Below are 24,576 nucleotides of genomic sequence, written 5' to 3'. Positions count from 1 at the left end.
GGGTTTGTTTTTCACCCAAGCTTCGCCAGTGCACTTTCATCTCCAATTCGCGATAGTGCAACAGGGTAGAATTTCCCACCATCAGCAGCCCGATTGAGGTGAAACGATCCCACCGTTTTCACGAGTGAAAACAGCACGGATTTGTTACAAAAGCAAAAAAGAAATATTAGTGCACACATTTCGATCGCATTCAGTGTTGCTGTTTATTCCCTTCACGGATGATGCTGATGAGCGTCATTAGGCATGGCGTCGAATAAAATCACACTCAACAAACAAACGGCGAAAGTCCTTACGTTAGCTTCACCTCCCAAAAGGCGTTACTCCAACCAACCGCTGGTGCATTAAGGCCCGGACGGACTCGCCACTAATTTATGGAGCTCGAAATGCTGCCGATCGTTTAGCGGCGCTTTGAACAAACGATGGCTCACCTAAACCCCCCTACCCGTGGCATCTTTCGATCGTTCCCTTGATGTGGCCACTTCAGCCAACACGTTCAGGTGTTTGCGTTGCGCACGCTGCGTGTCCCCTCACGTGTTGGTTAATATTCAAATGAGACACCGGATCGCCCATTTTTGTGTCCGAAAATCATTCATTCAATCATCACTCGCTTTAAGCCACCCGTGCGTCCGCAGAAGAGACCTTATCTCGCACCGTTAAGCGGCTACCGTTTCCGAAATTCGACCATCGCGTGTTTTGAACCGTCCGATTGGGGTAGGTTCGGTAAATCCCTGGCGCAACCGGGCGAGCCGGTTGATGGCTTGTCGGAGCAAATTTTGCCCGAACACTTTCATTATCGATCGTCGGCATTCCCAATTCATTAGCATTAGCTCCATTGGGGATGGGACAACAAATGAAATCATCATGTTTAATGCACGCTTCATCGCGACGATTCGACTTCATTAGCTGGTGGCGGTGGTTTTCTAATCACGGTGCGGTTCCGACTTGAGCGAAGCCACTTAAAATGGTAACACCCGGCGGTTTTGCTGGATGTTGTGGTTTCGTTTGACGTAACTCGTGTCTGATTGGCAACGACATTTGTGGGACGGTACGGCGAACGGTCTCAGGAGAAGAGACCGTAATCTACCTTCCCGAACGTGCAAATGGGCTTTGATAAGACGCAGTTGACGAGCGGAACCTCGTTTCTAAACGTGTATCCGTGCTGAAGTTCAACTTACCGAACGAGAATGTTATTTGCCTATCCCATGATAGTTGAGTGCTTTCGTCCTTATCAGGTCGTTGGGATTTTGGCAACGCTTTTAACAGTTCTAACAAGCAAAAGATCGGTGTGACTCTCCCATGAACTCAGCTGATTATCTGTCCCGTAGCTGGGAAGAACGTAGCTTAATGAGCGGTACGTATAAAGCAATAATCGGGTTCCACGCGAAATTTCAAACGACCTAAGACAAGAAGTTTACATTGAGGAAGCTTCCAGCATGCCGTTAATGAGCACGCCGCAGGGTTCCTCATTAGGGGGGTGATAATGCACGTCCGGCCGTATTCCGTAATCATAGCCTGGAGGTGTCACCATCGGGGGGGCTTTTTTTTACAAAATGTTAGACAAAACACTCGAGCTCTGGACCGGATATGGGTGGGATGAACACGATGCTATTAGTTGTAATTAACACCAATAAAACCGCCGGTTGCAATGTTGCATCGATTGCTCGCTTCACTGACCAAACACCGATCGGGAGCTGCAAAAGTGCAACGATGCGTTAAATGCATCGAGCGTTATCGACGCTCCGAGTGGCGTGGGATTTTTTTTTGTCTACCACTCGGCGCAACCATTCGGGGATCTTGTGTCAGTGTAGGCTCAAGATTGACACCTGGAAGCGATAGGCGAGACCCCACGAGGCGCCATGATACCATCTCGCAGCAGCACAAACCTCACCAGGCTGGACATTTGATTGATGCCTGGCCGAGAGCAGCGAGATCGGAAGGGAAAACAATTTCGTTTGCTTTCCGATCTGAATGGGCGCGCTTTATTTTTTTTCTCTTACTCCCTCAGCTTGGCGTGTGTGAAATAGAACGCCGAAACAATGAGTTGCCAAAACAATGGTAGCTCTTATCACCAGCGGCAGCTGTAGAACGTGTGTTTTGCATGAACCCTCATCCCAGGGGTCCAAATTTTGTACCATATCGCACCGCCGGCCGGATGCTCGATACCTGCCGGGATTGTGCGAACTCCTAGAAAGCTGGCGTGTAGCTATACAGAGGTCCTCGAACTGCGACGGGCTGGCGTTTGAGCGCTTAGTGAACGATACGCGAAGCCATAGCAGTCGGTACGCAGGCCACACGACTTTCGGTTTGGTGATGTGCCGTTTGGTTGTCGTTGAGGCAGGCACATTTTCCTTGTACCTGGGTGAAGCCCGGTCTACCCCGGTGGGTTATTGCCCGCTTGGCCGATATCCATTACAACCAGTTCGAGCATGTCCCGGCGGGCTCGTTTGTAGGACAAATAGTTTTCTATCCAAAGAAAGAAATAAATAAACAAAATAACTTGATTTTAACATATTTATTCTTGTCGCGGAGAACGCACTTGATTGCTTATTTGTTTTCCTCTTTTTGGAAAGAAATGTAAAAAAAAACGGCCTACTTTAATGGCTTGTTTTCAAAATGCCTCCAAATGACAGGTAAAATTGAAGGTAATTAACAGTTCCTCGTAGCATATCATTTTCTAATTTGTTAGCTCAAATTCTCGACTTTAAACATTATACTCTAGAATGCTGTAATGATTTACCGGGAACACAATTCGTTGGTGACGATAAATTACACTGTGCGTGAGTGGGTGTGCATGTAGCATATGTAACCGACACACTTGTCCCTCCCGGGTGTAGTTGAGACACATTCCCCTGGGGGCATCCCAATTACACTATATCACCCTCAACTTGGCACCGAGCGCATGGAGTGCATGTACTGAAATCAGTCAGAACCCGTCAGTATTCGTCCGTTTGTCACCACGTGTTGTTCGTTCTTGTCGTACCACGTGGAAACCGCTCAAACTGGAAGGAAATCTTGAAAAGGAACTCTCACACCTGCAACCATGCGGTGATCCCTGCGTGGGCGCATATCGGTGGCACCCGGAATTGGTGGTTTGTGGTTCGTCAGGATTAACCGCAGCGGTCCTGGTTACGTTCCGCATCGAAAGTGGGTCATACTGACGCGCCCAGGCACACTGGGCAACGCATCGCACCGTCTGACCGCAGAAGCAGTTTTAGATTGCACATCAATCCGGCGCGGAGGGAATCGTAATTAAAAGGCAAGGCTCCCCGAATCCGTCGCTCGAGTGCAATTTAATTGGGATCAATTGTCGGTGCCGTTCCAGTTGGTGCTCCAAACGCGAACCGATCAGTCAATCCGGTAGATCCGAGCACGGGAAATAATCGATCTGACCGTACGAGGCGGATTACGTCTAAATCTTGTCTCGTGTGCAGATAAATGTGGCTCCATGCGTCCGGCTACGTGAGTAGAGGCCATTCAGGATTCGCCAGGAGCCAGCAAGTGTGGGAAGGGCTATTAAGCTCTCGACGGCTCCTAGTGTATGTGGGTGTTGGTTTGTTTGCGGGTGTGCTGATCGTAAATTCAAACGAGCTTCTCAGCCAGACAGCAGGTGCAGGAAATTCCATCGATGAACCCTTCAAGCGGTAGGTGTAGCTTAAACAAGATTAAGCAGGAGTGGTAGAACCGGACGAACCGATCGTAAATGACAACGGGCCACTAAAAGGCTGCAGAAAAAAGGCGCCCTATCAGCTCTCGTAACTCCATTCGTTCTCCATTGCGCTTCAGCCCGGTGCAAAGCGTTCGTGAGATTAGACAGCTAAAAATTATACCCCCACGTCGGTATATTCGGAGTCAGGAATGACGAATAACGAGCGCACTTAAGAGCGGGACGGCAGACACAACAAAAAAGATCCTGTGCATCGATTCCACAAATCAAGACCTTATCGGAGACTTGACGAAGAGCCTCCCCCGGTGGCCATCGTGACGGGTGCTATTTGGCTGCACTATCGGCACTCCGTGACGCATCCCGTACCGTACCGTGGTGGTTCCTGCTTCTAGGCTGGCCAGTCGATAGGGTTCCAGCGTACCAGTCAGTCGGATTCTGGCCACCGGGCGAGAGAATCAGGACGAGTGGCTTGAGCGTTCCAGAGCACGGCACACGGACAAGCAAACGATGGTGAAATCGATCACGGCCAATCCGCAGGGCGTGTTCTCGGTGGAGGACTACACCGTGTTCGCGATCATGCTCGGTATCTCGACCGCGATCGGTGTGTATTTTGGGATTTTCCAGAAGCGGAAAAACCAAACGACAGAAGAGTATCTGCTGGGCGGGCGGAAGATGAAAACGTTTCCGATTGCGATATCGCTGATTGCAAGGTAAGTGAGATGTGTAGTTGTGGATTTGGCATCGCTTGTCTGTCGCTGCCTTACGGGTGAAGTGATAGTGTGCAAATCTAATCCTTGATAGTGGTGGCGTTGCAATTTTTAAGGCAGGTGATGGCATTCAAACAAGCGTGGCTACTAGTGGCTAGAACGGTGCAAATCGCTTAATAGATTTGAGATTCACCAAGAACAAAGCTAATAATCATGGGAGCAGGGATCGCATTCATAGAGGCAGTTCAAAAAAAAATATCCTTGCTGGCTGAATAGGGAAAAGTCACGGGAAAAAGAAGTATTAGATGATTTTGCGAAATTAATGCTCTATGGAATCTATTTCGCTCTGCTTCCCTGCATAGGCTCTGACCTTGTTGATAGGAATGTTCGATCGAAAAGTGTGTGTCCAATCCACAATCAGTCGGCTCTCTTTTTTTTAAGTTTTTTTTTCTCATTAAAACCGCAGGGCTTTCGACCGTTGATTAAAACATGATACGGACATGCAACGATGGTTTTTGTTCGTCATTCATTCATACAGCAAGATTTATGTTAAAAACATTCCGTCTTACGTTAGAAATGAGTTGATTAGTTTTTTTTGTGTGCTATTTGATTGCTTGAATTGTTGTTTCATCGATTAGGTTTCTTTTTTGCCGCTCTGGCTCGTCTTGTGGTTTGCCATAAAGCAATGTCCTCGAAAGAACACTGTGTGCAGTAGAACGATGGTGAATCACAGATCACCCGGCACGATCAGTTAATTTCCTGTCCACGCGTATAGCTTATCTCGGGGCATTCGATGGGTGCTATCCTTGCTGGCTCAGATCCACCGCTGTTTAACACCCACTGAGGTCGTTCTCGTATTCTCTTGCAGTCAGCTGTCTGGCGTTTCGATTATGTCGGTCCCAGCGGAAATGTACTCGTACGGGGCCCAGTACTGGATCATCGCACCGACCATGATCGTCATCACGATGATCATCAACTACATCTTCGTGCCGGTGTTCTACAGCAATCACATCACCAACTGCTACCAGTACCTGGAGGATCGGTTCAGCCCGGCGGTGAAGAAGTTCGTCACGTTCACGTACGTGCTGAACATCTACCTGATCCTGCCGATCTTCATCTTCATTCCGGCGCTGGCCTTCTCGCAGGTCACCGGCATCAACATCCACCTGATCAATGGGATCGTCTGTGGAGTTTGCATTTTCTACACGATGCTCGGTGGCATCAAGGCGGTCGTGTGGACGGACGTCGTGCAGGGCATGATCATGTTCGTGTCCTGCTTTCTGGTGGTGGTTATCGGTGTCGCCAAGATCGGTGGACTGTCGGAGGTGTACGAGCGGGCTATGGCCGGGGATCGATTGGAAATTTTCGAGTAAGTCGTTAGCGATCGGTTTGCTTGCACTTCCTGTCAGCTGATCAGTTGCATCACTCTTCCTTTTGTCCACCAGCATGACGTTAGACGCGACAACCCGCCAGACGTTCTGGACGTCCAGCGTGGGCAATCTGTTTCTGTGGACCGGGTATCTTGGGCTGAGTCAGAGCTGCGTGCAGCGAATAGTGTCCGTACCGAGCATGCGACATGCCCGAGCGGCTCTTTGGATCTTTTGCGTCGGGTTCATCATCATCATGACGCTGAACTGCTTCACCGGCATCGTTATCTTCGCGAAGTATTTCGACTGCGACCCGATTAAGGTCGGACTGGTGCAGAAAGCCGACAAGCTGTTGCCGTTTTTCGTGCAGGACGTCGTGGGCAACCTGAAGGGCATGCCAGGTGTGTTCATTTCGTGCGTCTTCAGTGCAGGGTTGAGGTAAGTGTTACAACGAGTAGAACCAAAGAATTCCAACCCGACTGACGCGTTTTCTCTTCCGATTTGCAGCACAATGTCCGCCAACTTAAACTCCCTGGCGGGACTCATCTACGAGGACTACATTCGACCGTTTAAACTGTTCAAACACACCGACGCGTCAGCGAACAAGACCATGAAGCTACTGATCCTCGTGAGCGGCGTGTACTGCATTGCGATGGGTTTGATTGTGGAGCAGTTTGGGCACATCCTGCAGATGGTTGTCACGATTGCCAGCGTGACGCAGGGTGCCGTGATGGGTATCTTCTGTCTCGGTATGCTGTGGCCATGGGCAAACAAGCACGGTGCCCTCTGGGGTTCGGCATCGAGCGTGATTGTGATGTCTTGGATCATAGCGGGTGCCCAGATGGCGATCAGCAACAAGGAGATCACCTATCCGCCCAAACCAACCAGCGTTGAAGGCTGCTATGAATATGGATTCAACGTATCGGCGTCTGATTTCCCGACACTCGTGGCGCCGCAGGACGAGGCCGAGTTTTCAATCTACAACATATCGTTCGTCTGGTACTCGACCGTCGGCACGTTCATGGTGTTTTTGGTGGGTATTCCCGTGAGCTACTTCACCGGGTCTCAGGATATGCGCAACTTCCGACCGAAGTTAATTTCCCCGCTGGTCCACTGGTTGCTGCCGGAGGAAGTGCGTCAAAATGAATTTTCTCTTAAACCGGAAAATGAGTGAGTATGCCGTTGGGTTGGCGCTAGCTGGTTGGTTTAAAGAGGAGACCAATTACAATGCCATATTTGTTGTCACATTTCAGCAAACTTACTGCGGAGCCGATAAAAGAATGGACATTTACCGCTAATGAAGCAGAGAAGTATAAAGATCGGCATGGAGTGGTAGAACAAACTCTATAGAGCGTATATTTCCTGAATAGTAAATAGCATTTATGTACTGCGTGGTGCTGCTATGGAAACGTTTAGTTGACAAGAACCAACTTAGCTTCCGCTTATAGCTTCTACAAAGAAACCGTGGCTAAGGGAATGTCTTGCATCGTTAGTGCATATGCAACATATGTGCTGTGTTAATGGTTCATCTCATCGATGTCTAGTATTAATGTCTCAGTTTTAACATATTCGTTTAGTTAGTTTGTTTGTTTGCTGTAATAGTGCATTTTGTGGTCTAATAAAAGCGAATGTAGTATTTAAACAATGGAAAGGAGAGTTTGTTTTAAATTGTTTCAATATTAATTTCATTGCCCAATGTTAATGCCCATTGGATCGTCCTGTCATGGAAAAGAATGTTCATTTTTATAAGTTTTTCATAGCATGTTATGCAGCAGTGGAGACATCATACACCAAAGCAATGTAAGGCATAAACCATGAATTACATCGAGTATTTTTTAATTCCTCACAATAGAAAGGACATATTGTACTAAAATCCAACAAACAAATTCTCATAACTTCCTGAGACACGTGTCGACAAAGTATGAGGGGATCAATCACTTGAAATTTTATTTTAAGTTCATTTTAATTTATTAAAGATTTCGTTCCAAAATAAGACCATTTCTGTGATGTTACAAAATGATCGTAAAAGGGGGCTTTTGGGTGTGGTATTCTTTAAATCGATAACAGAAGAGAACTGAGCCTTACACAGTAAACCCAGCAGGAAAAGTCAGAGAAAACAGTTTGTTGCTTGGGATGCAAAACGCTCGCGTTTACAGTCGCGTTGTCCGGTCGTTCGGGGTAATAATAATTTTGAGGGTTCAAAATATACGCGCGGTTCCGTCGTACTCCTCAATCCATCTGGCCAGGTGCTTGTAAATTCGATCCATCAAACTGGGACAAACGTTTCAAGTGCATAATCGCGTCGATTCTGAGCGATATCAGCTAAAATTTCGTGGCTCGAAATAAACGGACGAGTCCTGTGGTGCATGTTGCTTCGAGTGCCGTGTGGTGTGTAGGAGTGAGCGAGAGAGCAGTACACGCGTGCCTGGCATTTCATCGAAAGAAGCAGCGGTGTCAAGCCACGAGAGCGAAAGAGAAAGAGAGAGAAAAAAAAGAGGGTTCGAGTGAGAAAACGTGCGGAAAGTGGTGCGGTGGCCCGGAGGCTGGCAGTGGTGCTCTGTGCAAGGAAAGGAAGAGACGGGGAAGAAGCGCGGCAGGTCGGGAAAAGCGAAAACCAAAACGCCGTGCGTGCGGGGAGTCACCACGCTTTCCTCCCGGTTGGCGCTGTGAAGAAGAAAAAATACGCGTCCCAATGACGATGGTCGCAAGGCTGGCCGATTGACCGATGCGTGTGAGAGGTCAGCTATTTTGGTGTGTGTCCCGGTAAGCCGGAGCCTCGGAAAGGAGCAATCCATATCGGCGAAATAGAGAATTTCCGTGCGTGCATGGCATGGCTTTCGGCGATGGTGCGTTCGAGCGCACGCACACTCCCCTGCGTTCCTAAGCGGAACACGAGCCACGCATGATGGTAGTGGTGTAGCACGGGGCGAATGGGAAGCGCGAAGAAGAAAACACCATCGTAAACGACACTTCTGGAGTACGGTGATGATTATTCGATAAACTTGATCGGATAGAAAAAATAAATAAATATTATCGTCGGGTCGTGTGTTACGACGATAGAGCAGGACTAATCACGCGGTTCCTACTCGATTGCCGGACGATTGTTTGGACATTCCTTGGGCGTCTCTTTCCGCCCGTCCGTCGTCCTGGGGTGGCCATCGGTGTTGCGTGTAATTGTTTTGATGGAAGGAAATCGAGCGACAAATCGCTGCTGTTCGGGTCCAGATTTACTCCCGCGGGGGAATGCGTTGATCCCGTTGGCGCGATAGGCCTCACCGGACGTAAAGGGAGTGTGCGATAGATGGCGGCCGTGCATAGGCAGCGCGTATTTAAGGCAGGAAAAAAAGTGGAACAGTATTTGAGTGATATGGCACCGTTAAAGTGACCGCCGTGTTGTCCGTCGACTCGCGTGTACATTCCTGTGTCGTGTGCATGCGTGTTCCCCGTGTGACGCGAAGAAATCAACGAAACGCGAAGTATAGGATCATCGTGAAAGGCCGGAATCGCGGCGTTCCGGAAGCTAGCTATCGAAGGATGCGGTTGTAAGTTGTCAGATTTCATCAATTTCTTCACTCGCTGGGCGAACTCGGTGTGGAATTTTGTTTCCGATGGAGGGGCAAAAAATACATCAAAAAATATCAAAAGTGCGACCAGAAACAAATGGCCAATAATAATTTCCTTCGCACCGTGTTCGTTTTCCACCAAAACGAAACACCGTAGAGAAGAAGATATCGCGATAGCGTTGCTACGGTTGTCTCGCTCACGCACGCGACCCATCTCGGCCCGTCATTGTGCACGTGCGAGCGAGAGAGCACGTGGCAGCTACGAGCGAGCGAGAGAGACAGCACCTGCGACAGCTTGTCGTTGTCTTCTTCTACGCGTTCTGTTTTTGGAGGTAGCAGCGAACACGGCGAAATGTTAGGTTAGCTTTTGACATTTCCGAAAAGAACCATTAAAATAAGAATTTGGATCTGTGATTTTGTCTGGCCAAGCGGGTGTCACGTCCGCGCGCGTTGTGAAGTAAGTGTTGCGTGGGCTCTATTATCCCTTGCTGCGGGGATTCCACCGGGTGTAATGCAATGGCGAGATCAAGGATAATGCCGTTCCCAACGCGCTCCCTTGTGCGGAGAGTTCAGAGGGTATCCATGCCAGCGCGATCATGTCACCACAGACGTCGTTTGACAGTGCAGTGATACTTGCATACTTGAGTTTTGTTTTTTGACGATTTGTTTCACTTTTGCCGCCCTGTTGCTGACGAATAGTTGTTGTAAAACTTATGGTCAAACACAAAGGACATTTGTGGCACGGAATGTGGTGTGTGTGTTTGTATGTAGGCATGTCCTTGCAAAAAAAAAAACATGCAACAGCAGCTGTGTTGATGGTTTGAAATACAAATACAAAGCTCGAGAAATTCCTTAAGGATTCGTTCAATGGTCTCTTTCCAAGGCCTACGCCGAACGATCGAGTAACCCCTAGAATGACGGTTGTACTCGCGCATTTGTTGGTTTCGATAACGCCACAAGTTGATAGGGAGAGTCCTGGTTGAGTCACTTATTGAGATTATTTCCATCGTACCCCACCACAATCCCATTTGCGGATTGAATTCAGCGGTCGAGAATTTCGCTTACAGGACAATATACGCACAAGCAAATAATAAGAGGATACGTAATATTCCTGCAGGGACACGAAAGGAACAGCTTGCCATTTTGAGCATATAATGCAATTCAAATTTTTTATGAACTGAAACATTCTAATATTTGTTCGTTTTGCATTTCAGATATTCAAACGCGCCCAACCGGACAGTGGCGGATCCGTTCCGGGCATGCCTACTGTTGATCGACATTTGCAGGATCCGATTGAACTGATTGCCCCGTGAACAGTGGAGGTGAAAAATCGTGCCCGTGAATAAGGCTGTGTGGTGTGTGGAGGAAGCAAAAACTAGCTCCTTGGAAAACTCGATCCCAAATGGATACTGTCTGGCCACATTGCCACATTACAACAGCACGCGTCGTACGGACTGCTTGCTGGACCGGCCGGTGATGGCCAAGTGAAGTCGAACGCCGAAAAGCATGAGCATGAGCAATATTTTAGATAATAACGTAGGAGGAATAGAGTGTATAGACGTCGTTCTGCTGCTAGTATTAGACAGTGTACCGGGCCCTGGACCGCTGGTAGGCGATCACCGGCAATTCCCTCGCCGGAGGCTATCGATTCAGTGTGCAGCTTGAGTCAATCAGCCAGCCAGCCAGCCCGTCGAGTGAAATGTGTATATCGAACTCTCTGTTTGTATAGACGCTTTGTGTACAGTATACGCTTATTATAATATTTTTCGTTCACGCAGTGTGGTAAGCGAAAAAAAAAAACCCCGGAGTAAAAGACTGCGAGAGTATGTGATAAGGGTGTAGCTCCCCCGACCCCCATTGCTACAGTGGTCATTTCGGTCCCGCTCTTCCAAATCGAACGTGCACGCACGCACGCCCGCGGGAAACCAGATCGAAGTGCAGATCGTGTGGTGTGAAGGAGTCCCGTCCCGTGTGAGAAGAAAGGGACACACGGAAGAGGGGAGAGAGTACGGTGCACCGAGCGCAGCGCACGTGGGACCTGTTTAGTTGTTAGCGGAAATAGTATGACACACAACCTGGGCATGGCGTCGTATCGGCTACCAGGACCCGGACTCTGTCCACCAGATTTCAAGTCACCCTCGGAATCCCCCCAGCTGCCCATCTCCGCGCCGAGCAACCCGAAAAAGCGAAGAAAAACGTCCAATGTCGCGAACTCGAATGCGGTCGCGTCACAGCCCACGCCAACGCCATCCCCGCAGGACCTGTTACCGCCACCACCGACGGGTTACGGTGACACGATAGTGGCGTCGAATCCGTTCGACGACACGCCACCACCGACGCCCGCCTCGCACATGAGCCACATGGGACATCCGCACGGCGGTGGCCACGGACCGGGCCCTGGAATGATGGGTCATCTTGGTGGCGGTGCGATGGGCCACGGTGGTCCGATGGGTCCGATGAACCACATGGGACCGATGCACGGAGGAGCGCACCATATGGGTCCGGGACCGATGGGTGGCCATCCGCACGGGCCCCCACATGGTGGTCCGATGGGTGGACCGGGACCGCATGGAGGCGGCATGCCGCACGGGATGCCCCACGGTATGGGACCACACGGACCGGGTCACGGATCGCCACATCCGGGCATGGGCCCGGGTGGTCCACCTCATGGGCCACCGGGGATGGGAGGCCCGGGACCGGGTGGACCGCAGGGGCCACCGATGCGGGGTATGAGCCCGATGGGTATGGGCAGCCCGATGGGTCACCACGGTCACCCGGGCATGCACATGAACTCCGGAATGGGCCAGATGGGTGGCATGCCGCACGGGATGCAGCGCGGTGGTATGAGCCCGATGGGACCCTCGATGGGGCCGGGCGCGCAAATGGGAGGTCTCAGTCCGATGGGCGGTGCCATGAACCAAAGCATGTCGCCGATGGGTCCGATGGGAGGAATGTCTCCGATGAGCCAGCAGCAGCAGCAACAGCAACAGCAGCAGCAACAACAGCAGCAGCAACAGCAGATGAACAGCAAATCCGTCGGAAGTCCTATGAGCGGCGGCAACATCGGTAGCCCGATGAATTCGGTACCCGGGATGGGATCACCGCATGCGGCCGGTCAGGGTGCTGGTGGCATGCTCGGTAGCCCCATGAACACGAGTGGTGGCCACATGAACAACGGTCCGATGGGCCCACCCATGAACAGTCCACTCGGAAACGGACCACCGAATCACGTGCCACTCGGACCGAACTCGGCTGGACACAGTCAAACGCCCCAGCCGGTGTCCGCAGCGAACGTGACCGTTGGGGGACAAACGTCACCGAACGTGGTGGTAAGCGGGGCGCCCGGTGTCGGCATGAACAGTAGTAATAGTAGGATGAACTTACCGAACGGTGCAATGACAAATCAGCAATCAGGGAACCTAAATCAATTACCTCATCAACTCGGACCCATGGGTGCGAACCAGCAGCAGCAGCAGCAGCAGCAGGGAGGACCGCAAGGACCTCAAGGAGGCTTGCCACAGCAGAACAGTAGTCAGGGAGCTAGCAATCAACCCGGCGGCAACCAGGGTCCCTCGCCGCAGGGCGGTCCGCCGGGCAGTCAACAGTCGTCGCAACAGTCACAACCACTTCAGCCTCATCCGCCACCGCACGGAGGCGGCCAGCAGGGGCAGCTGCCCTTGCCACAACAGTCACCTCACGCGCAACACAATCCGGGTGGTCCCGGGAGTGGCGGGCCGGGCCCTGGTCCGGGTCAGCAGCAGCAAATGAACCCGATGGTGGGACCTGGCGGTGGTGGCCCACCGATGGGTAACAGCATGGGCGGTCCGATGGGTGGTGGCGGTGGTATGATGGGTGGACCCGGTGGACCTGGAGGTCCTGCGAATTCGATGGGTGGCATGAATCATCACCCGCACCATCATCATCATCATCATGCGGGGAACCATCAGCAGGCCGGCAATCCGCACATGTCTCCGGGGATGGGGACGAACAACATGCACCACCACATGGGTGGCGGTGGTGGAGGTGGAGGTGGGGGTGGTGGCATTATGTCCCCGCACGGGAACATGCCTCCCGGTGGTGGTGGTGGTGGCGGTCATAGGCCACCGATGCACGGTGGCATGGGAGGTGGTATGGGAGGTCCTGGCGGTATGATGGGTGGCCCACCGATGGGCGGACCGATGGGTGGCCATATGGGTGGTGGAATGGGTGGAGGCGGTATGATGAGCGGAAGTCCGATGCAATCGCCGCACATGATGGGCGGCGGCGGACCGGGTGGACCGATGGGCGGCGGTGGGCCAATGGGTGGAGGGCCAATGGGAGGACCGATGGGAGGGCTGGGACCACCGGGTAATGGACCGAATGGACCGAACCATCATCACCATATGGGCATGTTTGGCCCGAAACCGATGCCTGTCACCTCCGGGAAGCTTTATCCTCCCGACCAGTCGAAGGTGTTTAACCCGCAAAACCCGAACGCTCCGCCGATCTATCCCTGCGGTGGCTGCCACAAGGAGGTGCACGACAACGACCAGGGCATCCTGTGCGAATCGGGGTGTAATTTTTGGTTTCATCGGTAAGTAACCCCCCTGTCTGGAGAGGTTCGACGCCAACCAGCCTGTGGCTCTAATGCTCGTTTTTTCGCTGTTGCCTTTCTTGCAGGACGTGCAGTGGACTGACGGAGGCGGCCTTCAACTTCATACACGCGGAGGTGTACGCCGAGTGGTGCTGCGATAAGTGTCTCAACTCCAAAAACATACCGCTGGTCAAGTTCAAACCGTAGTAGAAGCGACCCCGTAGCTCGGCCGGACGTTGCACCGCGCAGCGGAGGGCCTGAGCCACGTCATTATACTTAAATAGCAAAGTCCGAAGACACTCCCGCCGAGATTCACACAAACTCTCTCTCTATCTCTCCTTCCGACCGGCCCACGAGGGTGGAGCGTTCCGGGACACATACGGTGACCATCGGTGACTCATCCGGGGCCGCGGATCGGGAAGAAACAGATGAGCCATTTGCTTTTAAAAAGCAGCGTACGCGTGTGTAGTCACCGGATTAGGGAAGAAGCGGGTGTGTTTTATTAAGGCAAGAGGGAAACGATAGGCAACCTAGGACGGCACGAATGGGATGCATGCATGTGTGTGTGTGTGTGTTGTTGTTGTTGGGATGGCAAGGATCGAGCGCGGTTCAGAACGTAAGACTGGACACACATTGAAAACCATCGCCCGGTAGGGGTGGTTCTCTTTTTTTAAATTGTTCAAATTCCTGTTGTTTTAATGTTTCAAAACGAACGTCGGCGACGAAGACGATGGCGACGTTGGGCGGTTTGCGAGATATATATTTTTTGTGTATATATTTAGGGTCTCCTTCCCTCCTCACATATTTTCGTACGACCTTCCAAGCGTCATCGGACTCCTCGACGTCAAGCGTGGGTGTGAAGCGTTACTCTCAAGCCCCGTATCGTGACGGATTCGTTGCTTTGATACTGCTGGTGCTGGTGTAACGTTACTTTTTCGGGTTCGGCAATTGCCGGTCTTTCTAAGTCGGGCTAGTCATATGTGTTCCTCGTGGCATTGACGAAGGTATCCTTTGCATTAGGTCCGGATGGTGCAGTCAACAAAAAAAAAAGAAAGTTTGCGGTGAGCTAACCGTAGCCTCCCGCGGGTGTATTTTATTTGTTTGTTTTTATTTGCAAGGAAAGCATCCTGAAAACGAGCGCGATCCGTGGCCCTTCCGCCGGTGTCCGTGACAATTGGCGGTTACGGACCGACACCCCATACGTGGCGGTCCCATTCGTGTCGGAGTCGCGGCTGTTTTCGCACTGAATGAGATTGACGATTGTACAGAAAACACAGAAGCAAACAAACGTACCCCGAGCGACAACGATAGCCCACCCTTTTCCTCGGCGGATGGTTGGACCGTGTCCTCGCAGACCTTGCACGGGGGGACACTGTTTTATCCCGCCGTTCCCGCAGTGCTCGTGTCCCCACCGGGGGCAGCACAATAGCCGCCGTTTGTTTGGTGGCCGGGCTTCGGTTGAGGCGGAAACGCCAGCCAGGAGGATCCCCAAAAGCGGAAGCGGCGCTAATGTGTATAAGTAATAAATGAAATCAAAAATGGCCTTCTCAAATATATTGCAAATATTATATAATGAGTATACATAAATATATAAATATATATATATTTAATTTAATGTAGAAGCTTAGGAAAGGGCGATAGGTGCGGATAAGATGGTAAGAGGAGAGCATGAGGATAGTTAAAAACACAACAACAAACGTCTCCACCACGAGATATAGCGAACGGGGGCGCTGGAGTGCTATAATGTTAGGGAAAGAATTCTAGCGCCACCGGTGGGCACCCCTGCCAACAGGAACCACAGATAAGATAAGCGAAGCGGGGCAGAATGCCAGAACCCGGCGGGTGGGAACACGAACTACAATTAGAGAAGAAAGTTTTAACAGATAAGTTTAAGTAAAAATATTTAAATTATTTAATGCGACACGACGTTCTAGGAAAAGAAAAAGAGAAAGTAAACCAACAAGCAAAGAGAGCAAACGCGCGAGAGAGAGAGATAGAATGAATTTTGTGCGTGTGAGAGGAACAATACAAACGTAAAAGTGGAGCGCATGTTTGTGGGTTTGAACGTGAACATTAAGCAATTTCGAATGAATGAGAACACACTTCTCTCCTTTGCACGGTTAACGCTACTAATGCTCGACAAACGCGATGAAAAGCTTGAAAGGGAAACAGTGGGAAACGTTGGATAACGAGCCAAGGATAAGGAAAGTGTACAATGAATCACACGAGTTAGTCCTAATAGGCAGGAAGAACTAGGCAGCAACGGGATAAAAGAGGACAAACCTCGCAAATGTTTAGTTTGCTTTGTCAGAAGAAAAGGCGATCACAAACGTAAGCTTGTCGACTTCGTCCGATCGTAGTAAATCACACAAAAAAGGATACGCAAAGTAGCGGAAGTTAACCGCGTGGCAAAGGTCCTTGGGGGTCCTTTCTAATTGACAGGCGTGCAGCAGCTTTTACCAGGCCGCGAAAACAAAACGAAGATTGTGATACAAGTGGGGTGAGGCGCTGAGTTGTTGGTGTGCCCAGAGATTAGATTATGGCAACCTTTCGGCGATCTCAAGAGTCCTTTGGTTTACGCTGAAGTTCTACTCGTCAGTGAAAACGGCCGATGTTTAAATGTTTTCTCGCTTGGCCTATGTTAGGCGTGTGATTCGATAATTGATTCGGATGCAACTGCTCTGCAAGACCGGGAATTGAACAAGGAGCGTGTTGTTAGGGTTTTTAACAGCTTCAACCATTTCGCCAGCAACGTTTTCGAAGAACAAGCGCCTCGTGTGCGCCGTTTATTGTGATTCATTTGCTTGGCTTTTGTCCTTTGCTAGTGCGGAAAGGACAAACACCTGCCAATATAATTTTACTAACCGGATGAAAAAGCTCCTCAGAAACACAACTCCTCCTAGCCTAGTTTAATACACCTTCACACCAAGGTTCTCGATGCTTTGCTTCCGGACGGGGGAGATTTTCGAGTTGTTAAGAAATCCAGGAACAAATAAAAGGTATCCCTTCACCTAAGCGGCGTGTTTCAGGACTCATCATCAATTGATAGAGCAAGGTGCAGAAAGGATATAACAAAGTAAAAAATGTCAAAAAAAAAAAAAACAGAAAAAGAAAGAGAGACCGTGAAAACTGACTCACATACAGACACACCCACACACACACCTAGTACAGAACAAACCGCAAAGGAAACAAAAGATTGTTCAATTGACCGTGTACATATAGATGCTAATGATTATTATTTGTTATTCCTTTATTATTAATAAACATTAAATTTTTAATCAAACCGTGTAGCGTGTGATACGCTGGTCTCTGATCTCTGGATGGTTGCGAGTGGGACGGAACGTTGTAAATGTAATTCAAACAATACTAATCCCTCCCCCCTCCATAGGCACGCGGCAACATCCCGGTTCCTTTTAACCGACAAAAGGAACCGTGGAAATAAAAGGATAAATGCATAACGCTAGATTTGAGTACTTTCAATTTAACCTCACTAAGAACCGTGTGTACCGGAAGCAATACCGCAGCCCGTACTCCTTCCGTGGCCCATCCTGGCTAGCACTGGAGCAAAGGAAGAAGAAAAACGAGCAGAAAAGCAACGAAACGGCAGTGTTCAATGCACGGCCCGTACATGCCGTGCCGGAGTCAATACTAGATGAGCTTATCAGAGGTGTAGTATTGGCGGGATTCCATGCTGTGCCGTTTGACCACGTTCGTCACCTGCCGGGCCATGGTCGATTTGGTGCTGCGATAGTTGGTCGGTTGCGTGGCCAACAGGTACGGCAACGGAGGCCGACTCTGCACCGGTACCTCCGTACACTGCATCCACGAGGTAACGTCGTTAATCGCCACGAGGCTTTTGATTTGCAGTTTCTGTAGCTGATTGGAGTGCTGTTGCTGTGATGGTTGCTGTTGCTGTTGCTGCTGCTGCTGGTGTTGATGTGGGGACTGATGGAACGGTTGCTGCACCGCCGAATGTTGCCCAATGCCACCGCCTCCATTCGCGTGGTTTTGCAGACTTGGCAGGCAGGTTGTCGTCGTGTTCGAAACGTTCGTCCCACCGTGATGGCCACCGTACGTTACGGCCGAACCTGCGACCGTGCTGGTGCTGTGAATCGTCGAGAACGTGTGGGTCGACAGTGGGGACGATTCGGACTGCTGCAGGTGATCGTTGGTGATCAGCTTCGCGTACGTTTCTTTGTACTTGCGCCGATCCGAATCCGTCAGCAGCTTGTTCCGGTGGAAGTTGATGTACATCTGCAAAGTGAAGGGCAACGTGTTGATGAAGCTGAACGTGCTGAATCTGACCAAGCATCTAGCAATACTTACACTCTGCACCAACCCGCACGTTCGGATGAGAAAATCCCGCTGCCCAAGCAGCGCCATCCGTTCCCGTTCCTCGTAATCCGCGATCTGATCCGGCGAGAAGTCGTCGTGTTTTTTCGTCACCTTGGGCGCCTTCCATTTCCGGAGCTTCTTCTTTCCCGCCAGGGAACCCGCACCACCGGCGCCACCCGCTGCGTCCTCGCCCGCACCCAGCCCGCCCTTCTGCAGCTTCGGATTGTGCTTGTGCAGGATGGCTTGGTTCAGGCGGAAGCGTTCTTCCAGCTCGATCCGTTGCTGTTTGGCGCACTCTTCGCGCCGTTTACTTGCGGCCGTTTCGTTGTACACCGAGGCTTGACTTTGCGCGATGAAGAACTGCAGGTACCGGTTGGGGTCACCCGGTGCTGGCAGGATACGCCTGTACCCGCCCAGGTGTGTTTCTTCCCACGTGATCTGTTCGGCCCACGGGCCCATCCCATCCTCCCCGTAAGGGTCCTCGTCAGGATCCTGCCCATCTCGTCCTCCTTGCTGTTGCGATTGCTGTTGCTGCTGTTGCTGGGGTTCCTTCTGCTGCTGGTCCTTGGGACCCGTCTGCTTGGAGTAGTCCCGGAGCCGCTGCAGCAATCGGTTCTGAATGCGCCGCTTGTCCTCCTCGAGCACGCGCTTCTTCACCTCACCGTTGAGGTTAAGCATCACGAACGTGTCGGTGATGAGCGCTTCCTTGATCTCTTTGTCGATCGTTTCGTCCGTGTGGAAGGATGGCGAGTGGTTCACCTCGAGCACGTACGGTTTTAGCTTGTGATCGATCAGGATGTCGAATCCGAGCACCTCGAAGCACGCCTGGATGATGTCGTGCGTCGGGAAGCTGGCCGTGTACGTGTGCTTCAGCATCGGCCAGGCGCTCATCACCGTCTTCACGATCACGTCGTCGATGTTGCTCCACAGCTCAGCGATGTCGTAACCCTCGGCTGTCAGGATGCGGTTGAGCGTGGAAAATCGTCGCTTCGAACCGGCCTCGTCGTCGTTCGAGAACGTCCGGCTGTACTTGTTGACGGAGTAGTTCGTCAGGTGCATGAACGTGTTCGATGCGTTCGTCACGCACGGTTCCTTGTACTTGTTTGTGGCGAACCTGCCGGAAAGTGGCGATGATCAATCCCACCATCAATGGAAAGCCTCCCCGGTACTCCTACCACAGCCCATGTCACGCACTCACCTGGCCAACCCTTCGTTGTAGACGAAAATTCGCAACGGATCCGTCGAGGTGATCAGCGTGTACACGCGTAGATCAAACTTGTACCCATCGATCAGCAGCGGTTTCGTGACGTACACCTGGCAGATCATGCGATCCTTCGGGTTGATCTCCTTAAGGTTTTTCGTCAAAAAGATCCCCTTACCCTGGGAGCCCTGGTCGGGCTTCAGGATGAACGTCTTGCTGCGGTGCGTTCGACTGTACGCGATCGCGTCCCCCAAGCTGCAAAAGAAACCAAGCCATCAGGAAACGGATACGGATACACCAAGCACCGGACCACAATCGGGAACTTACTCCGCCGGGAAACACCAGGTCTTGGGGAAAATCTGATAGTCCAACGGGAATAGCTTCAGCATCCGGTTGAGGTTACGCGCCAGCAGATCCTTCCGGCAGATCTCGAACATCCCCGGGAAGTGGTTAACCTTCTGGAAGCGGCGCATGTCGCGGCAAAAATCCACCGCCACGAACGAATCCGTCCAGCAGACGTTCCAGAAGTCCGACTCACCAACCAGCCGGTACCCGAGCCGTTTGCACACCCGCGGGATGATGTCGTATCGGCAGTTGAGAATGCAAATACTGATCGGTTGTCTGTCGGGAGCGGGACAAAAAAGAAAAGCAGAAGAGCATGGGATACGGCAAATGTGTGTTTTGGCGCGCTTCCGCACTGGTGGGTGGATGATCGCGAGTACGTGTGACGAATGATCGCTATTTATATATTCGCGGTTATGTGGGCTTGGAAGGGAAAATTTGAAGCCACGGCTGCTGTCGCTATGGACGGTCCAGGCAGGTCGAAATTCCGGTCGAATGCAGTCAACGTAACCCCTTCTCCAAGTCGTCTGTTGGCGGTTTGGGGTGCCACAAGGAGCTGGTCCAAATTTTAATTCCATTCCCTTACGCCAATCGGAGTGTATCGGAGAGGTCCTTGCGGTCCGGGTGGGGACACACACCCACACACCCTAAGGGAGAGGTCTATTCCAATCGGGCTATTTTTTGTTGCTGCGTGGCATGGGACATGAGGCAATGATGGTCAGAGGTGGGTGAAAGTATAAGGAGAGGGCGCTTACGTTTTCTTCGATTTCTTGATTCTATGTACAAGGCGCGTATTTTGGTCGAGAGCACTTCTACAACAGCTGCAAAAGACAGCAGGATCAGCAGGAAAGAAAGGAGGAGAAAAAAAACGAAAAAAAAACACATTTGTATACACACACACACACGCACGCACGCACGGAAGCTACTGTTTGGGGTTGGGGAAAAATGATAAAAAAACCCTAGGTGAAAGCATTGTGTCGAAGGTGAGAAAACAGAAGTGTACGTTTAAGGACGATCGTTGTAAGGATCCCTGCTTTCTTGTGCTTATCGAGGTGCCAGGTTAGCCAATGATCGTACATCAAGGATATGCGTGAAGGTACTCGATGAGTGATACTTGAATCAAAGCTGTTGCTTAAATTAAATGAAAAAGAAATACATGCGTTTCTTTGTTCAAGTTGTGGGCTAATACTCCCGATTAGCAATCGATGGCAGGCAATAAGCGTACCAATAATGCGAACGGTGCTACAGGAACAGCCGCAATGCAGCATAAACCGGAAATGCGAACCATTCCCGGTGCCTGCCGTTAATTTGCATAAAACGCGCTTCGAACCGAACAAACCCACAACTAATTGGGTGGGATAAACTTCCCAACCCTAGGAAAAGCGTGGCTTGTGGGGGAGGAGCGCAGACAAAAAAAAAGCGAACCGTTCAAAAAACTTTCCACGAGTCGAGTTCTGGCTTCCGGCTGAATAAAAATGCCTTCTCGGCACGGAAAATGACTAGCCGGTGGTTTAGACGGTGCCTTAATTTAGGCATGCCCCCGAAAAAAAAAAGTATTGGTTACCCGACGTTCCGAAAATGGAAGTTAGATGTGTGCTCCAAAAATAAACCGCACACCACCGCAAATAGTGCTGCAATTTGCCACCCACCATGGAGGTCTGGGTGAACGCGTCCTGTGCGCCTCCGTCCTCGCACGGTTGTTCCACGGAAGCAACAAATAATCAACAACGCCACGGTTCGTTCGCAACCGTACCCGAAGGAAAGGACTCGGGTTGCCCGGGTTGCCAAGGCGCAAAGGATCGGCGAGACCTGTGTTTCGGGGGATTGGATTGGTGGGTGGAAGGCCGTGCAAGGGACTTTCGCGATAGGGCCGTAGTTTCCGGAACGCGACAGCTCACCAGCAGCGGGCCCTATCGATTTATGCAATCTTGGTTGCCTGCTTCCGCAACCGCGCTCGTCTGCAGGCGCGCCACGACCGCAGTGTGCAACGCCATTTTTATTACCATTTTACCGCAACCGAACGGGGGTCCCTGGGTGTTTCCAGTGGGCCGGCTAGACGGTTTCCTGCCGCGGATGTCTGGACGTGGGGAAAGCCCGAGTGAGGGAAATACCACCCACCAAAGCAGGATCGGGGGTTGGTAGCCATTTTCTTCCCAATCCAACCCGGCCCCGTTTGGGAGTGAATCGCAAAATCGAGCCCACGGTTCGGGTGGCTCGAAACTGGAGCAAAAGTCGCCTGCCAACCTCGCCCACCCGTGCGCCGGGAAAATCAACCCCCCCTCATTCCACCCCACCCCTCCCCACCACGAGGTCTGAACTGGTGGCCTCCTTTTCAACAAAAAACCGGAGACCTCTTTCGGAGCGGTTCGAATGCATGCAGGTGTGTGTGTGTGTTTGTGCGCGTGTGTGTGGGGGCATGGATGAATGGATGGTGTAATCCCGGTAACAGTACGTGCGCTAGTTTGTGCAGCCATCGAAGCAACCAGGATGCGTGTGAGCAGCATCCTTTACCGCGGTGCAAAAAAAAAAAAGCGTGTTCGTCCTACGCACTCGCACCACATACTCACTTCACGTCCTTTTTGCCCTCATCATCGCCGTGGTGGTGATGATGGCGATGATGATGATGGTGACAGAAGTGTTTCGAGTTTTTCGTGTCCGCGTCTCCACCACAGTAGACGGCGTAGTTGCGGTTGTTCATTCGCAGCAGTCCTTGATGGCCCTGGAGCTGCTTGCAGGGTCCTGGACCGGCCGTGGTGTTGCTACCACCACATTCGGTGGCACTTTTCGAGGAAAAGGACGTCTCCGTGGTGTCCATCTCCGACTCCGTGCCTGAGCTGGTGCCTGATTCGGCGGTTCCTGAGGACGTTTCCTCGTTCGAGTCGTCGCCATCGTCGCTCGAGCCTTTCTGCACGATCGGCTTTGGTTTGGTGTACCCGCGGTTGATCATCGTCTCGTGTGTCCTTCCGTGTTGGCGGGGGGGGGGGGAGTGGGGTGGAGGTGAGGGGAGAGGATTACTTCCGGCTGGTTTACACTGAGTGAGTGGGAGAGTTGGATTTCGTATCGGCGACAGCTGGAACGCAGTATTCACGTCTGCAAACCGGAACAGCAGGTGGTGCACCATAAAATGCCAGACATACTAGACACACACACACACACGTACGTTCGTCCTGCAGCCTCTCTCGCGGCGCGCCTACCTTGGTAATGCACACGTTGGCGGGTTTTCACCGCGCTTTGGCAACAAAAAGTTAAAAAAAAGAACTCGCCACACGCCCGGTTGAATGCACACGCACAGATTTAAGCCAGTAGAAAACACGCACGTTGGACGTGCGCTGGAACACAACAAAAAAGGCAACAAAAAAGTCTACACTGCTGCCGTGTCACCGAACATTTGATGCGCGCTGTCTCGAAGCTCTCGTGAGGAGCTGTGCGTCCTTCTGCAATCGAAGTAGGCTAAGCTGACGGACGCACCGACGGTTGGTGCATGCTTCCTACCCCAAACACACACAGGCACACATGGGGGCGAGGGAAGGAAGGTGGGGGAAGGTGAGCAGAAAAAAATGGCCACCACTTGGCTGTTGTACGAAAAGGATGTTCCGTGTAAGGATCGCGCGCCGGTTGCAGGCGTGACCGAGCCGGGCAGGAGTCGAAAGGATACTAAAAATAGTCGCTCACGAGACGAAGCGTACCAGCTCGCGCGGGGGTCCTTACTCGCGCAAAAGGACGAACCCGAAGCGCTTTTGCGCTCCACCCTCCCGTTAACAACTCCTTCTTGTGGCGGTCGGTTGTCAGTTGGCCCCGCACGAATAGCGCCAGGATAGCAGCCCGAGGGGATGCCGGAAACGGGTGCTCCCTTCACATCGCTCATTTAGCGTGGCCCCGTCCACCCCGGTGACGTGCCACCCTGCCCAACGTCGCCAACGGAGGCGCTTTCACGAGCATTTCCACAAACGGGCTACGGCGTACGGTGTACCGATTGCGCGGGAAAACTTTTTCTCGTAAAGTTTTCCAACCCCCCCACCAGACGACCAACCATTGGCAGGCGACGAAGGCGAAGACGATGGGGGAATTTCCGTTACGACGTCGAGCCCCGTGATGTTCCAGTTCCGGTGTGCGCCTTCGCGGGTGGAAGTCGGACGGTTGGTTGTCTCCGCTTTTCCAGGCCGGAAAAATATTACAACGAATCAGGACCGAACGATGTTAAGGTCCTCGAAGGGTCGGGTTTTAGGGTGACCCCGAACCACCTCCCGGTGATGCGCCGTGTCCTGAAACGAATCGAACAATAGTAAACGTGAATTTTGCCTTCCACCGCTGCGTGACGCCGACGAGCGTTACATGCAAGCATTGGCCAGCCAAGCCAGGATGAAATTCAAAAGTTCGGCGATCAAAAAGTCAACCTCGCGATTTTCGTGTTGCTAAAAATATAACCACCCCTTTCCAAGGGGGGGATTTTTTTTTTCTTTTTCTGTTTTCTCCTTCAGCTCAGTGCCCTAGCGCGGGTCGCTGACTGCGTGCCACAGGCTACTAGGATCGTAAATTAGATGGTTCAGAGAATAGAAAAATACATCGAAAAAATCCACCAGACGGATTTCTAATGAGCGTGAAGGCGTTTTCCGATCGACACGTGTTCCAGTTCCACAGTTTTACGTTCCGTTTAACGCGCTCCCAGGGGGGCTTTCGATGGAGTCTTTATTGCTGTAAATTTGACTGTTTATTGACGATTTTTTGCCCCCGATCGAACGGAAAGCGTTATGAATCATCGCTGGTCACGGCATTGCCAAAAGGAAGATACTAATTTGATCATATATTTCGGTTTTACTGACCCGC

At 51.5% G+C, this 24,576-nt stretch overlaps 3 protein-coding genes across 3 annotated transcripts; 2 read left to right on the top strand and 1 right to left on the bottom strand.

The window, feature by feature from the left end:
- Positions 1-4,171: 4,171 nt before the first annotated feature.
- On the top strand, positions 4,172-7,088 carry LOC128732069 (sodium-coupled monocarboxylate transporter 2-like). The gene is made up of 5 exons (XM_053825231.1): positions 4,172-4,374; positions 5,240-5,740; positions 5,817-6,176; positions 6,246-6,908; positions 6,992-7,088. The coding sequence occupies exons 1-5, from the start codon at positions 4,172-4,174 to the stop codon at positions 7,086-7,088; spliced, it is 1,824 nt and encodes a 607-aa protein (XP_053681206.1).
- A 4,276-nt stretch (positions 7,089-11,364) lies between these two features.
- Positions 11,365-14,081, top strand: LOC128720467 (protein pygopus-like). Its single transcript, XM_053814135.1, has 2 exons — positions 11,365-13,874; positions 13,961-14,081. Exons 1-2 carry the CDS (start codon positions 11,365-11,367, stop codon positions 14,079-14,081), a joined length of 2,631 nt encoding a protein of 876 aa, XP_053670110.1.
- A 3,441-nt stretch (positions 14,082-17,522) lies between these two features.
- LOC128732071 (tubulin polyglutamylase TTLL13-like) lies at positions 17,523-22,699 on the bottom strand. The gene is made up of 6 exons (XM_053825233.1): positions 22,320-22,699; positions 20,508-20,573; positions 19,738-20,031; positions 19,408-19,665; positions 18,201-19,323; positions 17,523-18,128 (listed from the first exon to the last, which is right to left on the bottom strand). Exons 1-6 carry the CDS (start codon positions 22,697-22,699, stop codon positions 17,523-17,525), a joined length of 2,727 nt encoding a protein of 908 aa, XP_053681208.1.
- Positions 22,700-24,576: the final 1,877 nt, after the last annotated feature.

This window comes from Anopheles nili, chromosome 2 (assembly GCF_943737925.1).
Source record: "Anopheles nili chromosome 2, idAnoNiliSN_F5_01, whole genome shotgun sequence".
NCBI classification, from domain to species: Eukaryota; Metazoa; Arthropoda; class Insecta; order Diptera; family Culicidae; genus Anopheles; species Anopheles nili.
This window is presented reverse-complemented; position numbering and strand designations above follow the sequence as displayed.

Excerpts from the sequence above, each read along its gene's own strand:
- LOC128720467 (XM_053814135.1), top strand. The coding sequence starts at position 11,365 with ATGACACACAACCTGGGCATGGCGTCGTATCGGCTACCAGGACCCGGA. Across the intron at positions 13,875-13,960 it reads TGTAATTTTTGGTTTCATCG|GACGTGCAGTGGACTGACGG; the intron begins GTAAGTAACCCC and ends CCTTTCTTGCAG.
- LOC128732071 (XM_053825233.1), bottom strand. The coding sequence starts at position 22,699 with ATGATCAACCGCGGGTACACCAAACCAAAGCCGATCGTGCAGAAAGGC. Across the intron at positions 20,574-22,319 it reads GAGGGCAAAAAGGACGTGAA|CTGTTGTAGAAGTGCTCTCG; the intron begins GTGAGTATGTGG and ends TGTCTTTTGCAG. Across the intron at positions 18,129-18,200 it reads CGTGCGGGTTGGTGCAGAGT|ATGTACATCAACTTCCACCG; the intron begins GTAAGTATTGCT and ends TTCACTTTGCAG.
- LOC128732069 (XM_053825231.1), top strand. The coding sequence starts at position 4,172 with ATGGTGAAATCGATCACGGCCAATCCGCAGGGCGTGTTCTCGGTGGAG. Across the intron at positions 5,741-5,816 it reads GATCGATTGGAAATTTTCGA|CATGACGTTAGACGCGACAA; the intron begins GTAAGTCGTTAG and ends TTTGTCCACCAG. Across the intron at positions 6,909-6,991 it reads TCTCTTAAACCGGAAAATGA|CAAACTTACTGCGGAGCCGA; the intron begins GTGAGTATGCCG and ends GTCACATTTCAG.